Source organism: Schistocerca serialis, chromosome 4 (assembly GCF_023864345.2).
Source record: "Schistocerca serialis cubense isolate TAMUIC-IGC-003099 chromosome 4, iqSchSeri2.2, whole genome shotgun sequence".
Lineage (NCBI taxonomy): Eukaryota > Metazoa > Arthropoda > Insecta > Orthoptera > Acrididae > Schistocerca > Schistocerca serialis.
Window position 1 is genome coordinate 16,145,825 of NC_064641.1, and position 25,800 is coordinate 16,171,624.

The window sequence follows — 25,800 nt, forward strand, 5'->3', positions numbered from 1 at the left end:
CAGATCCTTTAATCGGGCAGATAGGTTAGAAAATTTAAAAAGGGAAATGGATAGGTTAAAGTTAGATATAGTGGGAATCAGTGAAGTTCGGTGGCAGGAGGAACAAGACTTCAGGTCAGGTGACTACAGGGTTATAAACACAAAATCAAATATGGGTAATGCAGGAGTAGGTTTAATAATGAGTAGGAAAATAGGAATGCGGGTAAGCTACTACAAACAGCATAGTGAACGCATTATTGTGGCCAAGATAGATACGAAGCCCACACCTACTACAGTAGTACAAGTTTATATGCCAACTAGCTCTGCAGATGACGAAGAAATTGAAGAAATGTATGATGAAATAAAAGAAATTATTCAGATAGTGAAGGGAGACGAAAATTTAATAGTCATGGGTGACTGGAATTCGAGTGTAGTAAAAGGGAGAGAAGGAAACGTAGTAGGTGAATATGGATTGGGGCTAAGAAATGAAAGAGGAAGCCGCCTGGTAGAATTTTGCACAGAGCGCAACATAATCATAGCTAACACTTGGTTTAAGAACCATGAAAGAAGGTTGTATACTTGGAAGAACCCTGGAGATACTAAAAGGTATCAGATAGATTATATAATGATAAGACAGAGATTTAGGAACCAGGTTTTAAATTGAAAGACATTTCCAGGGGCAGATGTGGACTCTGACCACAATCTATTGGTTATGACCTGTAGATTAAAACTGAAGAAACTGCAAAAAGGTGGGAATTTAAGAAGATGGGACCTGGATAAACTGAAAGAACCAGAGGTTGTGCAGAGTTTCAGGGAGAGGATAAGGGAACAATTGACAGGAATGGGGGAAAGAAATACAGTAGAAGAAGAATTGGTAGCTTTGAGGGATGAAGTAGTGAAGGCAGCAGAGGATCAAGTAGGTAAAAAGACGAGGCCTAGAAGAAATCCTTGGGTAACAGAAGAAATATAAAATTTAACTGATGAAAGGAGAAAATATAAAAATGCAGTAAATGAAGCAGGCAAAAAGGAATACAAACGTCTCTAAAATGAGATCGACAGGAAGTGCAAAATGGCTAAGCAGGGATGGCTAGCGGACAAATGTAAGGATGTAGAGGCTTATCTCACTAGGGGTAAGATAGATACTGCCTACAGAAAAATTAAAGAGACCTTTGGAGATAAGAGAACGACTTGTATGAATATCAAGAGCTCAGATGGAAACCCAGTTCCAAGCAAAGAAGGGAAAGCAGAAAGGTGGAAGGAGTATATAGAGGGTCTATACAAGGGCGATGTACTTGAGAACAATATTATTGAAATGGAACAGGACGTAGATGAAGATGAAGTGTGAGATACGATACTGTGTGAAGAGCTTGACAGAGCTCTGAAAGACATGAGTCGAAACAAGGCCCCGGGAGTAGACAACATTCCATTGGAACTACTGACGGCCTTGGGAGAGCCAGCCCTGACAAAACTCTACCATCTGGTGAGCAAGATGTATGAAACAGGCGAAATACCCTCAGACTTCAAGAAGAATATAATAATTCCAATCCCAAAGAAAGCAGGTATTGACAGATGTGAAAATTACCGAAAAATCAGTTTAATAAGCCACAGCTGAAAATACTAACGCCAGTTCTTTACAGACGACTGGAAAAACTAGTAGAAGCCGACCACGGGGAAGATCAGTTTTGATTCCGTAGAAACACTGGAACATGTGAGGCAATACTGACCTTACGACTTATCTTAGAAGAAAGATTAAGGAAAGGCAAACCTACATTTCTAGCATTTGTAGACTTAGAGAAAGCTTTTGACAATGTTGACTGGAATACTCTCTTTCAAACTCTAAAGGTGGCAGGGCCAAAATACAAGGAGCGGCAGGCTATTTACAATTTGTACAGAAACCAGATGGCAGTTATAAGAGTCGAGGGACATGAAAGGGAAGCTGTGGTTGGGAAGGGAGTAAGACAGGGTTGTAGTCTCTCCCCGATGTTATTCAATCTGTATATTGAGCAAGCAGTAAAGGAAACAAAAGAAAAATTCGGAGTAGGTATTAAAATCCATGGAGAAGAATTAAAAACTTTGAGGTTCGCCGATGACATTGTAATTCTGTCAGAGACAGCAAAGGACTTGGAAGAGCAGTTGAATGGAATGGACAGTATCTTGAAAGGAGGATATAAGATGAACATCAACAAAAGCAAAACGAGGATAATGGAATGTAGTCGAATTAAGTCGGGTGATGCTGAGGGAATTAGATTAGGAAATGAGACACTTAAAGTAGTAAAGGAGTTTGGTATTTGGGGAGCAAAATAACTGATGATGGTCGAAGTAGAGAGGATATAAAATGTAGACTGGCAATGGCAAGGAAAGCGTTTCTGAAGAAGAGAAATTTGTTAACATCGAGTATAGATTTAAGTGTCAGGAAGTCATTTCTGAAAGTATTTGTATGGAGTGTAGCCATGTATGGAAGTGAAACATGGACGATAAATAGTTTAGACAAGAAGAGAATAGAAGCTTTCGAAATTTGGTGCTACAGAAGAATGCTGAAGATTAGATGGGTAGACCACATAACTAATGAGGAAGTATTGAATAGGATTGGGGAGAAGAGAAGTTTGTGGCACAACTTGACCAGAAGAAGGGATCGGTTGGTAGGACACGTTCTGAGGCATCAAGGGATCACCAATTTAATATTGGAGGGCAACGTTGAGGGTAAAAATCGTAGAGGGAGACCAAGAGATGAATACGCTAAGCAGATTCAGAAGGATGTAGGTTGCAGTAGGTACTGGGAGATGAAGAAGCTTGCACAGGATAGAGTAGCATGGAGAGCCGCATCGAATCAGTCTCAGGACTGAAGACCACAACAACAACAAATTTTTAAATTGCGTAGATTCAAGTAGCTTTTGAAATGATTGTTGAGGTAGCCCAAGACTAACCTTGTATTATTGAATTTCGTAGTGCTTCAGAAACAAAGTTCACTATTAATTTCAGTCACTAAATTAACTTTCAATTTTCTGGTTTTATTAATTCTTTTGCTAAACTAAGTCAGAGTGTAGCGAAATTGATTACTTCTGACAAACATTCAGTTTTCACACAACATGTGTCAACCTTCAGTTGCCACTCTTTTAGTTCTAATTATATGTGCAATAACCTTTCTTTTTCAGTTATTATAGTAGTTGTCCATAGGACTGGCGACCGTAATTTTCCCCATATCTCAAATATCTAATTAACGCCAGTTAATTGTTAATGTAATGACTGCAGATTTACTTTATTTATTAACTTCACCGCTTTTCAAAATTAATTTCCACTAGTTTCATTTGCATTTTTCCTTTCATTTAGATGTAACCCTTTCCTCCCTCTTTACCGACAGATTAACTTCGGCGACGATTGCTTTTTCCAAATTTCCATTAGGTACACGCGGTTTAATTTTGACTGTCATCAAGGTCGATAAGTAGGGGGAGGTTACAAGCAGCACATTTCGTTATAAGTTCAGTAACGCAAAAGCATCATGGAGATGCTAAGCCAATTCCAGCAGCAGCTTCGACTAATAGAATTAGTGCTGAAAGTTGCGTTAGAGTTAGTAGAGGGTCGGGTAAATGTGCAACCTCCTAGGTTTTAGGCTCAACACAGTGCTTCGTTTACGTCCCTTTGGCCAACTTGGCTGTAGAGTCCTTAGATTTTACTGACTTATCTAGAAGGTGATGGTAATTAGAAAATACGGCAACATCTGCAAATAAAATTAGTAATGTAGGTAGTTAAGTAACTGGAGATGACTAGTAGTTATTGAAATTTAACACAGTTTATTTTAACAAATCAAGTAGAATTCATTTGCAAATGGCGGTCTTACAGTAGAAGAAATAAGATAGAAAGAGTTTTAGCAAGAACAGTCCGTCAGTAGGAGTCCGTATGTGTGCAGTGAAGCTAGCAGCACATCTTATCTCAACAAAGAAAACTACTATACCAAGGAAACATTACACTTGGGCGCTCAGTTTCGAAATCCGGAAGCGTCATAACTTCAGAAAAATCGGAAATTAAAGGCCCTCGCTTAATTCTGCACTCACAGAAAATCGGTAATAAAACGGTCAAACACTACCTATTCAATTTCTCTTTAGCGCCTCTAGTTAGCAACCAATTGCTTTAAAAAGAGTTTTGTTTAGAGCAACAATCGCGACTCTGCAAAGTGTAATGGTTGAGGACGCTTCAGTGTCTTGACACCTATGTAGAGTTTTCGCAGTCTGACTACACGTATCACCCGTCAATGATGAATTAACTTAAGAGTTCAACACATGGCATAAAACTTGGTCTTTCACACACGGAGCGGCCGATACGTCGCACAAAAGCTGTCTCCAGCACTGCCTATCCTGAACTCATTACCCAGGCCGGGACCACAGCTGAGGCCCAAAAGACCCCCGCCACTGTCGCGTCTCCATTACAGAGTGTGCTGACGTCACACTTCTCTGTTCCTTACAACGAAAATTGCTTTTATGGCGATCATTCAAATATGGCAAATAAAACATGTGGTTGTTTGCCGCCTTGTTACTGCCAAATTCATATTGAAAGCTTTTGCAACACTGGTTTACACAAAGAAAACATGTGTTTAAAATTAACGTAAAAGTTAAGGGGACAGTTATTCCGAAACGCCCTAATCATTATAGGCTATTTCTTCTGTAATTGTTCTTGGCAGTCTGCGAGTACACTGCTGTCACATTCTGACATCACCCTGATGTGTGTGCAGCATGCATCTCTGTAATATGAGAAATAAGAAACCTCCAAGTTTTAATACATCAACAAGTGTCGACTTGTCTGGGACCTTAATGTAAGGAGATTCACACAACTCAGCCCAGCCCCGCCCCTTTACATAATCATGTCGTCACTTCTGATTATACCATTTAGATTCAGAACAAGTCTTGACTCTTCTCAGACCTTGCTGACTAAGAATACATACACGTATAGCAAAGGGGGCCAGAGGGGGACAAAGGGGTGGATTAGAGGGGCAGCGAGTTTCAACACCCATATCCCTCCGGTTCCTGGAATCACGGTTGTTGTTGTCGTGGTCTTCAGTCCTGAGACTGGTTTGACACAGCTCTCCATTCTACTCTATCCTGTGCAAGCTACTTCATCTCCCAGTACCATCTGCAGCCTACACCCTTCGGAATCTGCTTAGTGTATTCATCTCTTGGTCTCCCTCTACGATTTTTACCCTCCACGCTGCACTCCAGCACTAAATTGGTGATCCCTTGATGCCTCAGAACGTGTCCTACCAACCAACCCTTCTTCTAGTCAAGTTGTGCCACAAACTCCTCTTCTCCCCAATTCTATTCAATACCTCCTCATTCGTTATGTGATCTACCCATCTAATCTTCATCATTCTTCTGTAGCACCACATTTCGAAAGCTTCTATTCTCCTCTTGTCTAAATTATCTATCGTCCATGTTTCACTTCCATATATGGCTACACTCTCTACAAATACATTCAGAAACGACTTCCTGACACTTAAATCAATACTCAATGTTAACAAATTTCTCTTCTTCAGAAACGCTTTCCTTGCCATTGCCAGTCTACATTTTATATCCTCTCTACTTCAGAATTTTAAAGAGAGTATTCCAGTCAACATTGTCAAAAGCTTTCTCTAAGTCTACAAATGCTAGAAACGTAGGTTTGCCTTTCCTTAATCTTTCTTCTAAGATAAGTCGTAAGGTCAGTATTGCCTCACGTGTTCCAACATTTCTACGGAATCCAAACTGATCATCCCCGAGGTCGGCTTCTACCAGTTTTTCCATTCGTCTGTAAAGAATTCGCGTTAGTATTTTTCAGCTGTAACTTCTTAAACTGATAGTTCGGTAATTTTCACATCTGTCAACACCTACTTTCTTTGGGATTGGAATTATTATATTCTTCTTGAAGTCTGAGGGTATTTCGCCTGTTTCATACATCTTGCTCACCAGATGGTACAGTTTTGTCAGGGCTGGCTCTCCCAAGGCCGTCAGTAGTTCCAATGGAATGTTGTCTACTCCCGGGGCCTTGTTTCGACTCATGTCTTTCAGAGCTCTGTCAAGCTCTTCACACAGTATCGTATCTCCCACTTCATCTTCATCTACGTCCTGTTCCATTTCAATAATATTGTTCTCAAGTACATCGCCCTTGTATAGACCCTCTATATACTCCTTCCACCTTTCTGCTTTCCCTTCTTTGCTTAGAACTGGGTTTCCATCTGAGCTCTTGATATTCATGCAGGTTTTTCTCTTTTCTGCAAAGGTCTCTTTAATTTTCCTGTAGGTAGTATCTATCTTACCGCTCATGAGATAAGCCTCTACATCCTTACTGCAGAAACTAAACTTGGCAGTGTAGTTTCAGCTCTCTGAGATTGCAGACGTGTGTGCAAGCTGCGCGTGCGTGAGAGTGTGTGTGTGCGTGTGTGTAAGTGTATCTACTGCTCACAAAGGCCTTAATGGCCGAAAGCTATGACTGTATAAATCATTTTATTGTGCCTATCGCGACTCAGCATCTCCTCTATATGGTGAGTAGCAACTTTCGTTCTCTCGTATTGTTACATTCCATCCTGGATTTTCCATTGTCTGAAATCATGTTGTCATAATTTTAATGATCAGGGTCCCAATGTTTCAGGACAATTCCAGACCCCACATTGCAGTTCCCACCATAAACACTTTGAGAAATGTACGAATGTCTGAATGGTCTGACCAGTCCTCTGATTTGTCAGCTACAGGGAACGTCTCAAACACGACGGGATGACGTATACTTCCTACGGGCTTCTAGCCAGCAACTTATGTGACTGGCCCACCATGTGTTTCAGGCATGGCAAGAGGTTCCCCAAGGCCATATTAGGAGGCTGTTTGCTTCCACAACACGATAAACACAAGTGTGTCTTGGGGCCCACGGGTGTCACACCTCATACTGATGTTGTTATGTTACTTAAAACCAGTCTTGATTGCAAATTTTTTATTATTTATTTATTCATATGACCGGTTTCGGTTCATTCAGAACCATCTTCAGATCTGATATTTCAGTTACAGGAGTAACCCGTCCAAATCCAACAACTTTCACATGCTATGTCACATTAAATTTTATGTGACGTAGCATGTGAAAGTTGCTGGATTTGGACGGGTTACTCCTGTAACTGAAATATCAGATCTGAAGATTGTTCTGAATGAACCGAAACCGGTCATATGAATAAATAAGTAATAAAAAAATTTGCAATCAAGACGGATTTTAAGTAACATTATAAAATCACTGATTGCTGTTATCCCATAAGACATTACGTCTGTTTTTGCAAACTGATGTTGTTAATTTACACCATTTCCGGAAGGAATAAAAGTTTAATCATTTAAAAACTCGTCATGTGATGAACATCTCTACAGTCTCATATAAATCTGAATGGTGCTTCAGCATGTAACATTTCCCTTCTAGGACAGTATATGAAATACTTTTTTTTTCTCGGTAATGCCTATTGGAACTTTTCTCAGACATCTGTCAGCATACTGAGTCATAAATTTCATGTCGTCCAGTAGATACCTACATCGGTGCAGAACAAACGATGCTGCTCCCACTGCTAAGGAACTATTCCTCGTGGCGTGTTCGTCCATTATTATATTTCGGCTTCTGGTTAGGTGCTTGCGCTGCAACAAATTTGAACTTGCTCCATCAACTCAATCACAATGGAAAGGCCATTTACTGCAGGCATGTTCTTAAGCTCCCCTGAAAAATATCGTCTACGAGGGCTGAAAAAAAAAAAGAATCAAGGCTAATATTAAGACTTTGTGTACTTAGAAAATACGTTCAGTTGCTTGTGGCTATCCAAACTAGTACCCATCTCCACAACATACATTGACATTTTCGCATGTGCCACTCTTCAAAACATTTGTGCATTTCACAGCGTATAGAGACAATTAAAGGTCACAACACAGTCGCGTGTTAATATGACACAACAAAAAGTTATTCAGTAATATCAAGAATCTCTCTACTTGTCTGGATGTAATTATTTCGGATATTTAGTTTTCCACTGTTTTCGCGTCACATGAGTACGCAGTGAGCTCCTCTTTTATGCCCTACCGCTATTTCCTCCTTGTTACAGGGAAGGAGCCTCGTTCAGCAAGTGCCTGATGTACAACCAGAGCGATGTGACGGACTTCGGCGGCAGCAGGGAACCTGTGAAGTGCCAGCACGGCTGGGAGTATGACGACACGTGGTTCTCCCTGACGGTGACGTCACAGATGAACTGGGTCTGCGACAACCAGCAGGCCGTCAATGACGTCTTGTTCTACTCACAGATTATTGGAGTGGCCCTGGGGTTACTGTTTGGCTACATAGGCGATATGTGCGTAGCTATTTTTTTATTACTGGTTTCACCCATCATGAATCACTTAATAATTTTGATTAATTCACGAAAAGACAAACTAATTATTTTTAGTAAATAAGAAGTTGAGCTATTTTTAGAAGTTTTGATTGGTTTTTCAATAACGACAAATATGTGGTACATTCTTCACAATTTGCTACCGTTTCAATCACTATAATAAGAGTACATTGTCATTATCGTTGACGTGTTCCTATATGTCACACGCACTACATTGCATTTCCACATTGTGTCTTTTTCTGCTGGCACTGTGGTGAAGTCAGTTACTTGTTAATGCACGATGGATTTTTTTCAGTAGTACTAGACATTTATGTTAATAAATAGAGAAAAGCAAAAGATAATCTTATTCGTACATAGAAGCCAAAGCTACTTAAGGGTTTAGTTGCATAACGATTTTACAGCGCTTTCTTGTGTCCACACACACACACACACACACACACACGGCTATCGTTCACACTTTTCTATAATAATACTAAGTTGAGCTCAAGAAGCTGAAAGTAGATTAATATTACACATCATTGACCTAAGATTTAAGATATTTCAGTACCATGTATTGCATTGTGACAGTGTGTTATAGAATCAATTTTTTACTATTAATTTACAGGACATATATACAGGCATTTCGGTTGCACAAAATTTTGTCAACTGACCATGGTTTCGATTGCAGTAGGGTAATCTCCATCGGAATAGAAAGTTACATGGAATACATGTAATCACACCATGGTTTAAAACGTCTGAGCGAAAGTGCTCTCGCCAAACAGAAACCATGGTGTGATTGCATGTATTCCATGCAACTTTTTTTTCTGATGAAAAATCGAAATCGTGGTCAGTTGACAAAATTTTGTGCAACCGTAGTGGGTGTATATACGTCCTGTAATTAAATAGCTTATAGTTGCTGGATCACAGCCAACCAAATGTTTTGCTATTAGTTTTTTCTACCAATCCATACTCTGTTCTATAAGGAAATATAATATATAGGATAATTATGTAAGATGTATTTGTAAATTTATGGTTTTAGTTGTCCACTTATTTGCCTTGGGCTGTTTATAACATATTTATTCCCAGGTAGAAAGGGTTATTTTGAGTTTTCGATTCATTTTTTCCTGCTATATGTAAATAAAGTTTGTTCATGTTCTGTAATCATAACCAAAACTTTAAGACAGTACCAACTGACGATTTCTTAATGTGGATAAAAATTTGTTTGATGTGCTCCATTAGTTCTTAGAAACTAAATCCTTGAAAAGATTTTTATGGTATAACCAGCTACTGTTTTTGCTTTTACTCTGATGTCCCTTGGATTGATGGAGTTTAAGAGACCAAACTACGAGGGTATCAGTCGCTCCATCGTATGTGTGTCAAGCCGGGAGGTTCCTCAGAGAGGAAGGACACAGAAGACAAATCCTGATGGACCCATTGTAACTGAGAATCAATAAAATTTAGAGATACAAGCAAGTAGAAGTGAGTGAAGTGTAGGTAGGAGAAAGTGGGTGTATTGCTCCGCCCAGACAGCAGGTGGAGCTCCCCAAAACATCTCATGTGGTGGGAGACATTCCCTCTGCATGCGATTGGCTTTTACTCTCACTCTATTATCACAACAGAAACTAGCAACACAGACAAGTTTATAAAACCTCAGGAAAGACAACAGCGACGACGAGATAGTAAACCAACGACATACGAGTAAAAGAGTAAGAACTTGAAATGTGCGAAAGCCAAAAGCCAGGCTGGACCTCCGACAAAGGGCAGCCACGTACCCCCTCGGTCGGAGCAGGCTGCAGGGAATCCCTCCAACCCCTCAAGAGACTGCCGAGGCCATTATGCCCTCCCTCACAGAGACGATTAGAAACCACCTTCACTGCTAAAATTTAAAACCAGATCAGCGACTCTGACGCCATCCACTAGCACCAGAGGCAGTGTATCTACAAGTTTAGGGTTACACTGTGTCTGTGTGTGTGGGGGGGGGGGGGGAGTGGGGGAGGTCAGATTAGGGCATCCCAGTAGGATGTAGGCGCTCAGCACCCTTCAGATTGGCACCACACTGACAGTGGGGTGGATCCTCACGCCGTAGGCCGTGGCCTTGGGTGAGCCAAGCGTAGCCAATGTGAAGCTGACAGAGAATGGCATATTCTCCGTGAGAAGCACGAAGGGAAGACTGCCACATGGCCGTGGTCGCCTTTATTTCTCGCAGTCTTTTAGAAGAAAGCAGGGCGCACCAATCAGTGTTCAACTGGTAGTGGGGAGTCGAGCACAGGCCCAGTTCCGGCACCCTCAACTCCAAAGTCGTCATCCTGATAGCTAAATTAGCCAACAGATCAGCATGTTCGTTCACTGGGATCCCCGATGTGACCTGGGATCCAGTCAAAGACGGTCGATCGTCCGTCTTGATTAAGGTCAGAGAGGGGATAGGAACAATCACGATCAATGGGTGTCGAGGTCAGCACTGGTCGATAGCCTGATGACAAGGTTCTAGAGGCTTCAAATATTGCAATTACTAGCATATTTGTTGTTCATTTCACTTCAGGTAATAATTTTAAACCTTTAAATTTTAGTTGTTACACAGTCCATGAAATTATCACCTAATTTTAATTTAACGGTGTTAATACGCTATTAATACTCTCTTTCAAATTCTGAAGGTGGCAGGGGTAAAATACAGGGAGCGAAATGCTATTTACAATTTGTACAGAAACCAGATGGCAGTTATAAGAGTCGAGGGGCATGAAATTGAAGCAGTGGTTGGGAAAGGAGTGAGACAGGGTTGTAGCCTCTCCCCGATGTTATTCAATCTGTATATTGAGCAAGCAGTAAAGGAAACAAAAGAAAAATTCGGAGTAGGTATTAAAATTCATGGAGAAGAAGTAAAAACTTTGAGGTTCGCCGATGACATTGTAATTCTGTCAGAGACAGCAAAGGACTTGGAAGAGCAGTTGAACGGAATGGACAGTGTCTTGAAAGGAGGATATAAGATGAACATCAACAAAAGCAAAACGAGGATAATGGAATGTAGTCAAATTAAGTCGGGTGATGCTGAGGGAATTAGATTAGGAAATGAGACACTTAAAGTACTAAAGGAGTTTTGCTATTTAGGGAGCAAAATAACCGATGATGGTCGAAGTAGAGAGGATATAAAATGTAGACTGGCAATGGCAAGGAAATCGTTATTGAAGAAGAAAAATTTGTTAACATCGAGTATAGATTTAAGTGTCAGGAAGTCGTTTCTGAAAGTATTTGTATGGAGTGTAGCCATGTATGGAAGTGAAACATGGACGATAACTAGTTTGGACAAGAAGAGAATAGAAGCTTTCGAAATGTGGTGCTACAGAAGAATGCTGAAGATAAGGTGGGTGGATCACGTAACTAATGAGGAGGTATTGAATAGGATTGGGGAGAAGAGAAGTTTGTGCCACAACTTGAGTAGAAGAAGGGATCGGTTGGTAGGACATGTTTTGAGGCATCAAGGAATCACAAATTTAGCATTGGAGGGCAGCGTGGAGGGTAAAAATCGTAGAGGGAGACCAAGAGATGAATACACTAAGCAGATTCAGAAGGCTGTAGGTTGCAGTAGGTACTGGGAGATGAAGAAGCTTGCACAGGATAGAGTAGCATGGAGAGCTGCATCAAACCAGTCTCAGGACTGAAGACCACAACAACAACAATACGCTATTAATATACACTTGTGAGGTTCGGTCGCTCAGTGGTTGAGAGCCATACTACCGACCCAAAGCGCATGGGTTTAGCACCAGGTCAGTCCGACAATATTTATCTGATACTTTTCAATTCTGGGAGTGATTTGCATGTACAAAATACGCATAATTGCTCCGTGGTTCGAGGGTTCACATTGAGCTGTAGGTGCCATTGTAGCTTACTGGGTAAGTCAGGTGTATGGCCGGGGGAAGCTAACAGGATATGTGCAAGTGGGTGTGACACATATATGCGCTCATGATTCGCTCGCTGTCACTGCATTCGACAGATATATCTATCTACGACATTCCGTGGCTTTTAGCTAATGGATTAACGGGAATGATGAGTTTCATGCCGATAATTATAAGCTGACGTGATAAAAGTTATGGGATAGCCCCTAAAAACAATTCGGACATCCTTTTGCCCCGTGTAGTGGAGTATCTCGACACGGCATGGATTCAACAAGTTGTTGGAAGTCTCCTGGAGCTGCACTGCCTCTACAGACATCCATAACTGCCAAAGCGTTGCCGGTGAAGCATTCTGTGCACGCAGTGACCTCTCGACTAAGCCCCATAAATGTTCGATAGGATTCATGTCGAGCGACCTGGCTGTCCATATCTTTCACTCGAATTGTCCAGAATGTTCTGCAAAGCAATCTCGAACTATTGTGGCCCAATGACATGGCTCATTGTCATCTATAAAAATTCCATCTTTGTGTCCAAGTAGCCGAACATAACCATTCCCAGTGAGTGTTCGGTTCAGTTGGATCAGCAGATCCTGTCTGTTCCATGCAGACACAGCGCACTCCATTATGGAGCCACGAGTAGCTTGTTGACAACTGCGTCCACGGCCTCATGGGGTCTGCGTCCCATTCAAACCCTGCCATCAGCTCTTACCAAGTGAAATCCGGACTGTTTTCTGCAGTCGTCTACGGTCCGACCAATGTTTTCGAAGGCCCTGCTGCCATAGCCCAGTAACGCCATATTTCGCCGCACTGCCCTGACGGTTACGTTAGTCGTACATCCGACATTGATTTCTGCCGTCATTTGACACAGTGTTGCTTGTCTGTCAGCACTGACAACTCTACGCAAACACCGCTGCTCTCGGTTGTTAAGTGAAGACCGTCGAGCACTGCACTGTCCTTGGTGAGAGGTAACGCCTGAAATTTGGTATTCTAGGCACACTTTTGGCATTATGGAGCTCGGAATATTGAATTTCCTAGCGATTTCCGAAGTGATAAATCTCATGGATCTAGGCAGAACCACCATGCCGCGTTCGAAGTATGTTAATTCCCGTTGTACGGTTATAATCCGTTCGGAAACCTTTTCACATGGATCACCCGAGTGCAAATGACAGCTCCGGCGAAGTACTGACCTCTCATACGTTGTGTACGCCATATTATTTCCATATCTACATGTGCATATCGCTATCCCAATGCTTTTGTCATCTCAGTGTAACGCTATTGGTTAATGACAAAAGATAAAGAAGAACGAGAAGTAGAGAGATAACCCATCACGGGCTGTACCTACAGTGATGAGCCAACAGTTACGACCACCACCCACCACGAGATTGAATGCTGCCTTGAGGCAATGCCGACACTAGAAGCTGTAAGGAGAGCACAAAGGAACTTCAGAAAATAAATTACGCATGTCGCCTCACAATAAGTCCATTGTGCAACAAGAGTGTCACAAAGTCGGCAGAGCCGCGAGGGATAGCCGCGTGGTCTTAGGCGCTTTGCCACGGTTCGCGCGTCTTCCCCCATCGGAGGTTCGAGTCCTCTCTCGGGCATGGATGTGTGTGTTTATCACCGTATAAGTGTATATGTATGTGTGTGGGTGTGGGGGCGCTTTATCACTGGATAATTACATATTTTTATTTTTATAATTATGTTTTATGATTTTGGTTGGGGTAGCTTTAAATATTGTGGGCTAGCATGAGACTTTTTGTTAACTTACACCGCGATAACACTCGTACGGACATCTGCTGCACCGAAGTACGTACGATATAATATTTTTTAAACACAACGCGCAATTCACCGCCTTCTAATAAATAGTTTGCGTGAGCGTTGTTATTTAGAAAAGAAAATTTGCGTATTCTTACGCAAACTGTAATTATTAACATGGGTCTCAGGGGCTACTGGTTATTTATGTAACAAACTACACAAAGATTAACTGAGATATTGCGGAATGTAATGATTTTCAATATTTCTTGTTCATTATTTGCAATGCGAAACTGGAGAGAATCTGATCTGGCGTTAGGCAGCCAAAATGAAACATACTGAACTCATTCAGTGCTGTGAACTTTAGTAAATGAAATCTATCACTACTGTCTTTAACTTTGAAATTAATGAAACATCAAAATTGAGAAGTCGCTCGCATTTACATTCAATAACATGAATCGTCAGCGTAATGGCCGACTAAATCCTGCTAGGGGAGATGAGCTCCCTGCACTACCAAGTTCTGTAAAAATGTCGTTAATTATAATTAATGGTTGGGCCCTTGAGAGGTTACAACTAAGTCCATAATACACTCTTTCAAAAATACAGATAAAACTTACGTTAATTATCAAACAGCACTACAATGGCGGTCTACCGCTAGACGAAACAAAACAGGAGAGCTGGTTCAATCAAAGCATTGTATCTGATCTTCATGGCCTATATTGCACAGAGATTATACTAAAAAACTGTGTTTTGTTAATTACATAGATATTTCTGTTTTGATAATTATAACTTGCCTTCTTTACTTTTTGTTATACATCGCGCAGACGTACTTAAGGCCCGTCCGCACGCAACGATCTGTCTGCGCAAATGTCTGTGCACATCACATGTGCGCAGACAGATCGTTGCGTGCGGACAGGAGATTTGCACCGACATGAGGTGTGTGCAAACCTGGAAGCTGGAGTTGGAGGTCTGAGCGAAATCTCTCAAATCTGTGGGTTCAAACCACATCTGCGCAGACAAGTTGGAGTGTGTGGACAGGAGATCGCCACAAATCTGGCGTGAAACAGCTGCTTTTTCAGTCGAGTGTTTGTCTTTGTGCGCACGGAGCATTAACATGGCTGACGCTCGTCAGTGTTCTAGACAGTTTATCAGTGAATTCATTGAACTTTATAGAAATGACTCATGTTTGTGGAAGATTAAAAGTAAAGAGTACAGTAACAGGAACAAAAAGGCAGCTGCATACAATGCAACTGAGAAACGGTAATAATAAAAATCTTTGTGGACTGTTTACTGTAAATAATTATCAGAAGTTCAAAAATTTCGAAGATCTGGTGTTGGACTGGATGAAATATACCAGCCAAGTTTGTGGTATTTTGTGATTCAAACACGTCTAAAACAGCAAAAATATTGTGATTCTTCACCAGCAGAAATATTGTTTGTAACCTGACAGAATTTATGTACTTGACTTGCCTTCATGAACTCTTCCTTCAGGACAGCGTAAATAGCTTCACTTGTGTTGGGTATAATTTCACTCAATGCTTGTTTAGAAATTGCAGTTGAAAATTAAAGTCCTTATAGCTCCTTTCTGTTGCCAGGAATCTTAATGTCACCGTCAGCCGTTCATGGAGAGAAATTGCTCTTCTCATTCAAGTATTATTTCGTATAATATGAGAGATTACGAGCGTTAAGAGACAATTATAAGTTTCGGCATCCATCTGTAAATAATTACGCCAGTCGTTAGGGTGGCCCTGCAACTCTCACAGTAAATGTAAGTGCGAAAAATGCTTTCGCTTTAGCAGCCATTATGTATACCATTTTGACCACTCTCTCTGTTTCCTGCGTTTTGTCTGAATGTTTTTTGCAACACAAGTTGCGAACACAGACCACAACAGAATTTCTTCAATTCCTCCATCTCAAAATAAATTAATTAAACTTCTGACGTTTTCGCCGAGCGTAGTCGCTTGCCACTGATATTTCTTTTCTACACCGACAGATGGCAGGCAAGTAGTAGATTGGAGTTTGTGTCGTGTGAACACAACAGATTTGCAGCGATCTTTTGCATGTACAGACATCCTTGCCGCGCACAGTCGCTGATGTATGCGCTCCAAAGGGATATCAAGACACTATTAAACAGCTGGTCATAATGCTTTGGCCCATCAGTGCAGGTGTAAGCTCCACTGGGTATTCTGCGTATTTTCGTTGAAATGAAATGAAATGTGCGTGTAGCACTGTTGGCCAGAAGTCCCATTCTGGGAAGGTATGGCCACCAGATGCAAGTATTTGTCTTTATTCGACGCCACTTCCGCGTCTTCCGCATCGATGATGATGAAATAATTTTGAGGGCAACCCACGAGCACCCAGTGTCCAGTGGAGAAAATCACCGACCCGGCCAGGAATCGAATACAGAGCCTCTTGATCGAGAGTCAGCATTGCGAAGCACGAGACCATGAGCTGCTGACTGTATTGTTGGACACGGGCAGCGAAGAAACGGAATAGACTGACGAAGGTGTGAAATTGAATTATTTTTTCATCAACAATGTCTACTTTATGAAACGGGTCGCGTGCCTCATCCACTGAAACCATTTCAGCTCTTCTTCATTCTTCACAAACATGTTTCGCCTCGTGCATGGCGTTTTGTAACTACATGTAACACATTCAGCACTGATAACTCTGCTCTTCGACTGCGTAGATGAACTGGCGATTATATTGTAAATTTAAAGAATAATTACACATTAATGAAGCATCTCAGAGGCACATATATATATATACATCATTTTAAACCCGATACATTACAGTTTAGGAAATACGCTTGGTTTTATATACAGGGTGCCCCATTTATCTTGACCACCCTAAATGACTGTTTGTCCAGATGCAAACTACAAAATGTTTCAAGCAAATGTTCTTTAGCCGCCAGGGAGACACCAGTCAGCATGATTGCCTTTGTTGTAGATTGGGTTTTTACTGAGATATGAACAGCGATATGACTTTTTTAAATAGCACCCTGTATTTTGTATTCGGTAATTCAATTCTCCTCCTAAAGACGTATTCAAAAATGTATCACAGTGTACCATTCACTGAAACACAACGTTATTAGTTACATAACACAACACTGACTTTGAGCCTGGGGTCACAAACTCGTCCACTTGCTAGAATTGTCAGAAAACAAGGGAAAACCAAGTAAAAACATAACACAAAATTAACTTTGACTCTCCTGTACCATTGCCCAGGAGTAGAACATTCAAAGGTGCTCAAAGTGGTGACCCTGGACACTGATACACTGGTGCACTCGTCGAATGAAAGAATTATTTACTGCTTCTAGTGTTGCCAGCTGAAGAGAATTACAAGCAAGCATGATGCATTCCTGCATGTCCTCTGAAGTTGTTGGAATATCGCAATAGACAACGTCTTAAATGCATCCCCAAAGAAAAAAGTCCAGAGGATTTAAATCAGGAGACCTAGCAGACCAAGCAACTGTTCCTCGTCGACCAATCCATCTGGCAGGATACCTTCGGTTCAGAACACGACGTGCACGCAAGGCATTATGTTCATCTGAGGAAGCTGGCACACACTGTGCCGTTTAGACTACCATTGATGAAATAAGGGCCAATAATTGTAGTACCGAGCATCCCACACCAGACGCTAACTCACCATCGATGCTGATGTTCCACCTGTCTAAGCCATCGTGGGTTGTCGCTGGACCAATAATGCATGTATCTTGTGTTTACCTGTCGTTTGTTTGAGAAGGAACATTCATCGGTAAACAGAACATTGGAGAAGAAGTTCGGGTTGGCCAGGATTTGCTGCTGTGCCCACTGACAGAACTGTACGCGATTCTGGAAATCATTCCCATGCAATTCTTGATGTAGGTGGGCATGGTAAGGATGGAACCGGTGACGTGTAAAAATACTATGTACTCTGGTTTTAGGAATGCCAATCTCGTGTTCAAGCTGTCGTGTGCTCACATGTGGATTCATAGCAACGGAAGCGAGAACAGTAACTTCGGCAACTTCGTCTGTGCGAGTGCTACAACCACTGCGTTGTCGTGGGTCGAAACTTCTCATTTCCTGAAGCGTTGCAACAAGACGAGAAAACATCCACCGGGAAGGCGTTTTCTTGTCAGGATATCGCTCTGTACAGTTCACTGCCTGCGTAGCATTTGGCCTACCTTCAGCAACTACAAAAAAGAAACATCTGTCGATGCAGTTTGTAGGAAGGACAGCCTTTACTGTATGCCTACTCTACACAACAGTATTTCAAAAGGACTACACTACTGTACTAGGTGTACCCGTACATAAGAAAATAGTATTGCAATTACTGTTCTGCTAACTTAACATTCCCCACAGATGAGTAGCATTTCTACCTTCTCTTCGTTGGTGTACATTCTACTTACACAACTCTCCAACCGACGATGGTTGACAGAATGACGGGTGTGCATTCTACTTATGTTTACATTTGTCCTATGTCAACGTCAGCACGTGGATGTGTTCCATTACCCCGACTACCTGCACTAAGCGCTGGGAGCGTCTACTTCAGTGTTGTGTTATGTAATTAATAACGCTGTGTTTCAGTGAATGGTACACTGTGACACATTTTTGAATACGTCTTTAGGAGGAGAATTGAATTACCGAATAAAAAATACAGGGTATCATTTAAAAAAGTCAAATCGTTGTTCATATCTTTGTAAAAAAACAAAGCTACAACAAAGGCAATCATGCCGATTGATGTCTCCCTGACGGCTAAAGAACATTTGCTTCAAACATTTTGTAATTTTCATCTGCACAAACAGTTGTTCAGGGTGGCCAAGATAAATAGGATATATGTGTGTGTGTGTGTGTTCGCATTAGTACTGATATATTAGGGTTTCCAAGAACACGAAAAAATTCCCCCTATTCACTCGAAAAAGTTTCACATTAGTTCACAAATAAAAAGAAAAATATAACTTCACAACTGCATATTTACACTGTACGACAAAAAATTATCACTTGTAATTCATATGTAATTTACACACGTGGTGGTACATGAAGTTAGACACTGCAGTGTTTGTACCACTATCTGGTTTCTTTCGTTATCCACTTGCCAGTCTCTCTCTTTCCTTTGTCAAAGGAAACTTTACTGATGCGCGTGGCGTTTCCTTTGTTGTTCTGGAAGATGACGACCAAAATTTCTATCTACACTGGTGGCTGGTGTTGCTTCCAATGATCGAATGTCTGCTCACGCAGCTAACGAGTGTATGCTAACTTCCTTTTACAAATTCCACTAGAAATATCTTCTGCTCGGTAACATCCTTGTACAAAATAAAACCAATCATTCACAGCAGACATTAAGAGAAAGTGAAAGAAAAGCTTTCTTGCCACTTCATTGTTTTTCTTGCGAATGGGCAGTAGATGTGAAGCTGAATGACACAGTCTACACTAGTCTTGTCCACGTTAGATTACGATAATGTTTGGCTCTATTGTTCTTGTAAAATATTCTTTTGAACATACAGAATCTGTTTGGTGGTTGCCTGATGTTTTGCAGAGAGTCAATGTATAACACGTTATTTAGCCATTTGAGTCTGGAATATATGCTTGTTTTATTTTTTAAAAAAGGAAAAAAACTAACTTACTTTGCTTTGAACCTCGCTGGCAGGCCCTTTCTGTTCTTCACGAGAGTTCCCACTGGTAGTATCTTCTGATGTTCCTACAATGTGCAGTGCGGCCGAGTGGTTCTAGGCGCTTCAGTCTGGAACCGCGCGACCGCTTCGGTCGCAGGTTCGAATCCTGCCTCAGGCATGGATGTGTGTGATGTCCTTAGGTTTAAGTAGTTCTAAGTTCTACGGGACTGATGACCTTAGATGTTAAGTCCCATAGTGCTCAGAGCCATTTGAACCATTTGAACCCACAATGTTTTCAGTAAAGGCACACCTGTAAATCGATTCCTGCTGCATCTAGCGGATAAAATATGAACTGCTACGGCTATCCTACAGTCGAAAGTTGCGTAGTACGTGGGGAAACACATTTCAGCGAATGGAAAAGCTGTGCCCGCACGGAATAAGGACGCCGTCTACACAGCCAACACACGGGCGCCCATATTGCGTACAGGCATGGTGTCGATAGGGTTAACGGTCACTTGTAAACCATCTAAGGTCACGGTTACTCCAGTTTCTGCTCTTTTCTGTCCCAAGCACAAAGTTCATCAACAAATAAAAGCAATATTTTTGTTAATAAGTGTCAGCACATGATCGGCCAGCCGGAGTGACCGTGGGGTTCTAAGCCCTACAGTCCGGAACCGCGCGACTGCTACGGTCGCAGGTTCGAATCCTGCCTCAGGCATGGATGTGTGTGATGTCCTTCAGTTAGTTAGGTTTAATTAGTTCTAAGTTCTAGGCGACTGATGACCTCGGACGTTAAGTCACATAGTGCTCAGAGCCATTTTGAACCTGCACATGATCATGGGACTTTATCTGCTAGCTGGATCGCCCAACACCTCGACACGCAGGTTGAGCTGACTCTTGCTGACGACAGGTACGGCCGACGCCCCCAGCAGCTGCTGTGCCTGTCAGCCCACGTGCTCAGCAGAGTGCTGGTCGTGCTCGCTCCACACGTGCTGCCCCTCTTCATCCTGGCGGCATCCCTCGTGTCAGCTGCGGCTGGGCCTTTGACAGAATCTGTCTTGTCTGTTGGTAAGTGCTAGAAAGATAGATTCAACTTTCACAACAATCTCAGCAACAAGCCAATGCAGTGCAATATTAAACCAGAATTGTAGAATGTGAGGTCCACCAGTTATGCAAAACACCGTTTTTTCTCAGTACCCAAACATGTTCCTGCACCACTGTGCCATCATCAGTGGGTTTCCGTTTTATTTATTCTGCAGTGTGAACACGTTTACTAAATAATTACAAAATTATGTTGATATTTAGTTCAAACACTAGTTCATTTCTTTTTGTTAATACCTTGGTGTGCGTGATTTTTCAGGACCACTTGTGTATTATTTATTACAGGTTGCTTGTCATCTGCAACCAAACGATGTTGATGAGAAATTTTGTTTGGTTGCAGATGACAAGCTACCTGTAATAAATAATACACAAGTGGTCCTGAAAAATCACGCACACCAAGTGTAAAGGTGATTGGATTAGGAAATGGGACACTTAAAGTAGTAGGTGAGTTTTCCTGTTTGGGGAGCAAGATGATGGTCGAAGTAGAGAGGATATAAAATGTAGATTGGTGATGGCAAGGAAAGCCTTTTTGAAGAAGAGAAATTTGTTAAGATCGAGTATAGATTTAAGTATCAGTAAGTCGTTTCTGAAAGTATTTCTATGGAGTGTAGCTGTGTATGGAATTGAAACATGGACGATCACTAGTTTAGACAAGAAGAGAATTGAAGCTTTCAAAATAATGTGCTACACAAGGATGCTGAAGATTAGATGGGTAGATCATGTAATTAATGAGGAGGTACTGAGTAGAATTGGGGAGAAGAGCAATTTGTGGTACAACTTGACTGGAATAAGGGATCGGTTAATAGGACATGTTCTGATGCATCAAGGGATCACCAATTTAGTATTGGAAGGCAGCGTGGAGGGTAAAAATTGTAGAGGGAAACCAAGAGATGAATACACTAAGCAGATTCAGAAGAATGTAGGTTGAAGAAGTTACTTGGAGATTAAGAAGCTTGCGCAGGATAGAGTAGCGTGGACTGCTGCATCAAACCAGTCTCTGGACTGATGACAACATCAACAACAACACCATTCGTACTAAATCGAGTAGAAAAAGTGGCTTGGTTTAGCAAACACTGCTCGTTTACAGTTTTAGGCTTTCATTAAAAGTTATTTATTGTGGAAGTATACACAGTGCTATGGTGTCTGTCGTGCAAGTGCACTATAGAATATCCTCCGAAACATTTTTGAAGTGAAGTCTGTGTTATTTGATACGTAATATTGAAAGCATTTGACGATGATTTCTCGTGTTTCAGGTTTGGAGCTAACTGATATCAAGCACCGCACTGCAGTCAACCGCTATGCGTGCTGCAGCATGGCCGTTGGAATGATGCTTGCTGGCCTGGTGTCTTGGGCGCTGCCCAATTGGAACTATTCCCTCTCGGTTGCTGCCCTCAGTTGTTTTATACTATTCTTCTTCTTCAGGTAATATACACAAAATAAACGATACATGGGGATGTGTAAAGATGCAATGAATATTAAAATTTTATGATTTTGAGATGAATGAACAAAGGACGACGAAAATGTACAACTTGTGTTTAGTCAGCGTGTCTTGTGCAAGAACAGAAGTTCACCACAGATTATTTTTGAGCGAGAAGCATGTACAGTAGAAAGGCGTGATGCGAAGCACATAGCGAGCTACGTAGAGCTTTCGAGTGTCTCATATCACTGTACAGTCGAGTGGTCCGTTGTTGTGTGTGTGTGTGTGTGTGTGTGTGTGTGTGTGTGTTGTGGGACATTGCTCGCAATTAATCAAGTGCAGGGGCTGAAGATCTGTTGGTGTTCGGTATTCCCAGACTGCTCCTACGTACGTCATCAGCCTTATAATGAGAGTTACATACACGTACTAGCCACGCTGCCATTCAGTGTACTTTGGCAGCTGAGCATTGGGTAGGAGGAATTAGAAAAGTGTGACTTAAACTCTGGTTTCAATTTCCTCCAGTTCAACTTAACGCCAATGTAGCTAATTCTCACAGAAAAATGTTTGTGCAATGTGATTTATCTACACTGTTTGTGCTTGTGCATATATATATATATATATATATATATATATATATATATATATATATATGTGTGTGTGTGTGTGTGCGTGCATGTGGGTGCATGTGGGAGGGGAGGGGGTGCGGTCTGCTTGTAAACAGAATTAACTTCCACTTACTAAACTCACCATTTCTCCAACCAATGCCTGAGACTTTTCAATCCCGTCTGTAGGCTGAGATGATGTTTGGTAATTCCCAGTACTCTGCCAGAGTAGGTATGTCATTGGTGTGGATGGCTGCTATCACATTGCCATGTAGGCTTAATGCGTGGAACTCCAGTATATTGCCACGAGGTGCTCCCTCCTGTTTACCATGTAGTGTTGATTGTTTACCCCGAATCTCTCAAAGCCCCTGTGATTGACACATATGAACCTGTGCGGAATTCTAGCGAGTTGGCACATGAAGCTGTTATGGCTAATACGTTCTGCGGTCAAGGAAAACAGTGCCTCTGGTTCTTTATTATTATTGTCGTGTGTTGTGCGGAGAAATTGTGTTGTGGCGAGGTGATTCTGGAATTGGAGTTTGTCTGGGCTCAGGTTACTGATGCAGTGCCAGTGAGAAGTTTCTGAATTATTTACTCAACAACACTACTGAAAGAGCTCAGCAGGATGATGAGCCTGTAATTTTGTGGGATGGAGTCGTCTTTCCCTGATTTACTGAATATCAGGACCTTGCCCAGTTTCCAACGTGCAAGGAAATACCAATGTTTGAGGATAGCATTCTTGATGTTTGTAAAATATTATAATGATGTACTTACGAGCTGGGTTTGAATTCCATCTAGACCAGTTTCTTTCGTAGGATGGATTACTTGATAGTTAGCATGATACGCCTTGTTTTACGATACCATATGTTGGCGAACCTCGAACATCACATTTCTTGCACATATATTTGGCTACAGTATGTATAATCTTTCTTTGTTAGCAGATACTTACCGTGAATAATTTTTATTACAATTACGATAGTTCTACAATTTGTACGACGACGTAATAAAAAAGGCATTAGAGCAGTGTTTCCTTTTCGGTACTACAGCGTTGTGTTTTATAATTAGTCCCAGAGATGTTGTTCAACCTCAAAAAATTTATTAAATTGATAATTTGTAGTCTTTGATTTAGTCTGCTCTGATGAACAACCGTTTCCGTTCTTTAAATAAAATTAGTACTGTTTGAACCTTTTTCAAAATTTTATGCTTCAGGTACTTCCACAATATGCAGACGATTAGCCCTAGCTTATGCTCTTTGGCGTTATGTATCTCTTAACTTATATAAACACTCTTATTTCAGTTTTTCCGTTTTACTTCTCTGAAAGACAAAAACTGGATGTTTGGTAAAATACGTTGTTCGTATAATTTAACTTCTTCACGTTTGCAAGATAAAATATTTATTTTTAGATTTTACACTATTATAAACTCAGTAACAACGTTCTGCTTTCCTGATGCACGTTAAGCTTTTGGGACGAAATATAAACGGTAACTGAATACCGTAAAAGTTTATTGGATGAGGAATTCCGTTTTATGAAGACACCTTTGGAGTTTTGTTTTACCGAGACATGTTTCAACATTTTTTGTGCTATCTTCAGTGGATTACTTTATCTTCTTTCTTACATGAAGCTATTGAATGTTAGTGCAGGTACACGATATACAACTTAGTATGGCGGCGAAAATACTGAGTAACTTCGAAAAATCGTAGAAAATTCCTGTGAAATGACAAAAGTGGTAGAAATCAGCATGTTACCATACTACAAACAAAGGGGACAAAAACATCAAAGCCATGACAAGTTGCAGATTGTGTAGCCGACTCACCGCTACCAACATTAACATTCAATAGCTTCATGTGAGAAAGGAAATAAAGCAATCCACTGAAGATACCACAAAAAGTGCTGAAACATGTCTGGGTAAAACAAAACTCAAAAGGTATCTTGCATTAGGGGGAATTCGTCATCCAACTTTCTTAGCAAGCATGGGAATAAGAAGAACTGCAACACCAAAATGTGATCGTACAAGTTCAATCCATACAACTTTTTCTTACTTTCTTTTTACATTTACATTAATAGTGGTCGAAAATTGTGTTTTCTAGCTGTCGCTGGTCTTCGGTAAAGGTGGCGGCTCTGGTCCCTGTCCTTTCCATATAAAACATAAAAATTTAACATTTTGTAATTATTTCACAAATTGTAATGGGTAAAAACCCTTTAATTGTAATTTGAAAGAAATATTTATCTTACAGACAGCAGCGTCACCGAAATGCAGTCGCACTATCTAGTCCATATGATTTCAAGTATCGTATGCCTGACGTAGGCGTGAGGCGCCTAGGCAACAAGTGTGAAAGTTGTGTTTGATGGGCTAAAACTACCCTGGAAGAATGTTCCGCCTGGTCCCGGAGGGTTGCGAATCTAGCGTCTCTTACTGGTTCACCGTCCCATCAGATTAAACACACGTTGGCAGGCGGTGTCCAACCCAGTGAGTGTCTGATTCGATTGTGGGCCTCAGTGAGTATGTGTTTGTTCCACACGTCAATTCCGACTGGGGCGTTTACCGATAAGGTTTCCAGTAGCAAAGGCATGCTGCGCTATATTGAGTACTCTGCTTTTTATTGGCCCTGAGAGGTGCAGACTCCGATTTCTCGATTTCTCAAGTTCCGTTAGCTCTATTCCACTGTCTTGGTGGCCGTTTGTCGATCGGTTCTGTCAATCTGTCTATCGGTACAACAGACAAAACATCTGATTATCTTAAACTGTCTGCGACGTTCTGATAGCATATCAATCAGTACCGCGATGTGCGTGTTCTTCTGATTGCTGAACATGATCGCTTCGAACCTATTATTATGCACATTGAGGAAAATTGTAGTAATTATCACAAAATGGCTCTGAGCACTATGGGACTCAACATCCGTGGTCATAAGTCCCCTAGAACTTAGAACTAATTAAACCTAACTAACCTAAGGACATCACACACATCCATGCCCGAGGCAGGATTCGAACCTGCGACCGTAGCAGTCGCGCGGTTCCTGACTGAGCGCCTAGAACCGCTCGGCCACCGCGGCCGGCCACTAATTATCACACCAGCAATCTGTCTATCATCACAGGACAAGAGTCACAGTTAACTTTAACAATTTTCATATGACATTTA

The 25,800-nt window shown here is 41.3% G+C and overlaps 1 protein-coding gene across 1 annotated transcript in view; it reads left to right on the forward strand.

Moving 5' to 3' along the window:
* The window catches only part of LOC126473670 (solute carrier family 22 member 1-like), a 76,686-nt gene that overhangs the window by 32,177 nt on the left and 18,709 nt on the right, over positions 1-25,800 (forward strand). Inside the window, exons 3-5 of the mRNA XM_050100903.1 lie at positions 8,057-8,299; positions 20,399-20,610; positions 21,897-22,065. Coding sequence (XP_049956860.1) covers positions 8,057-8,299; positions 20,399-20,610; positions 21,897-22,065 — 624 coding nt within the window. The remainder of the gene's footprint in view (positions 1-8,056; positions 8,300-20,398; positions 20,611-21,896; positions 22,066-25,800) is intronic.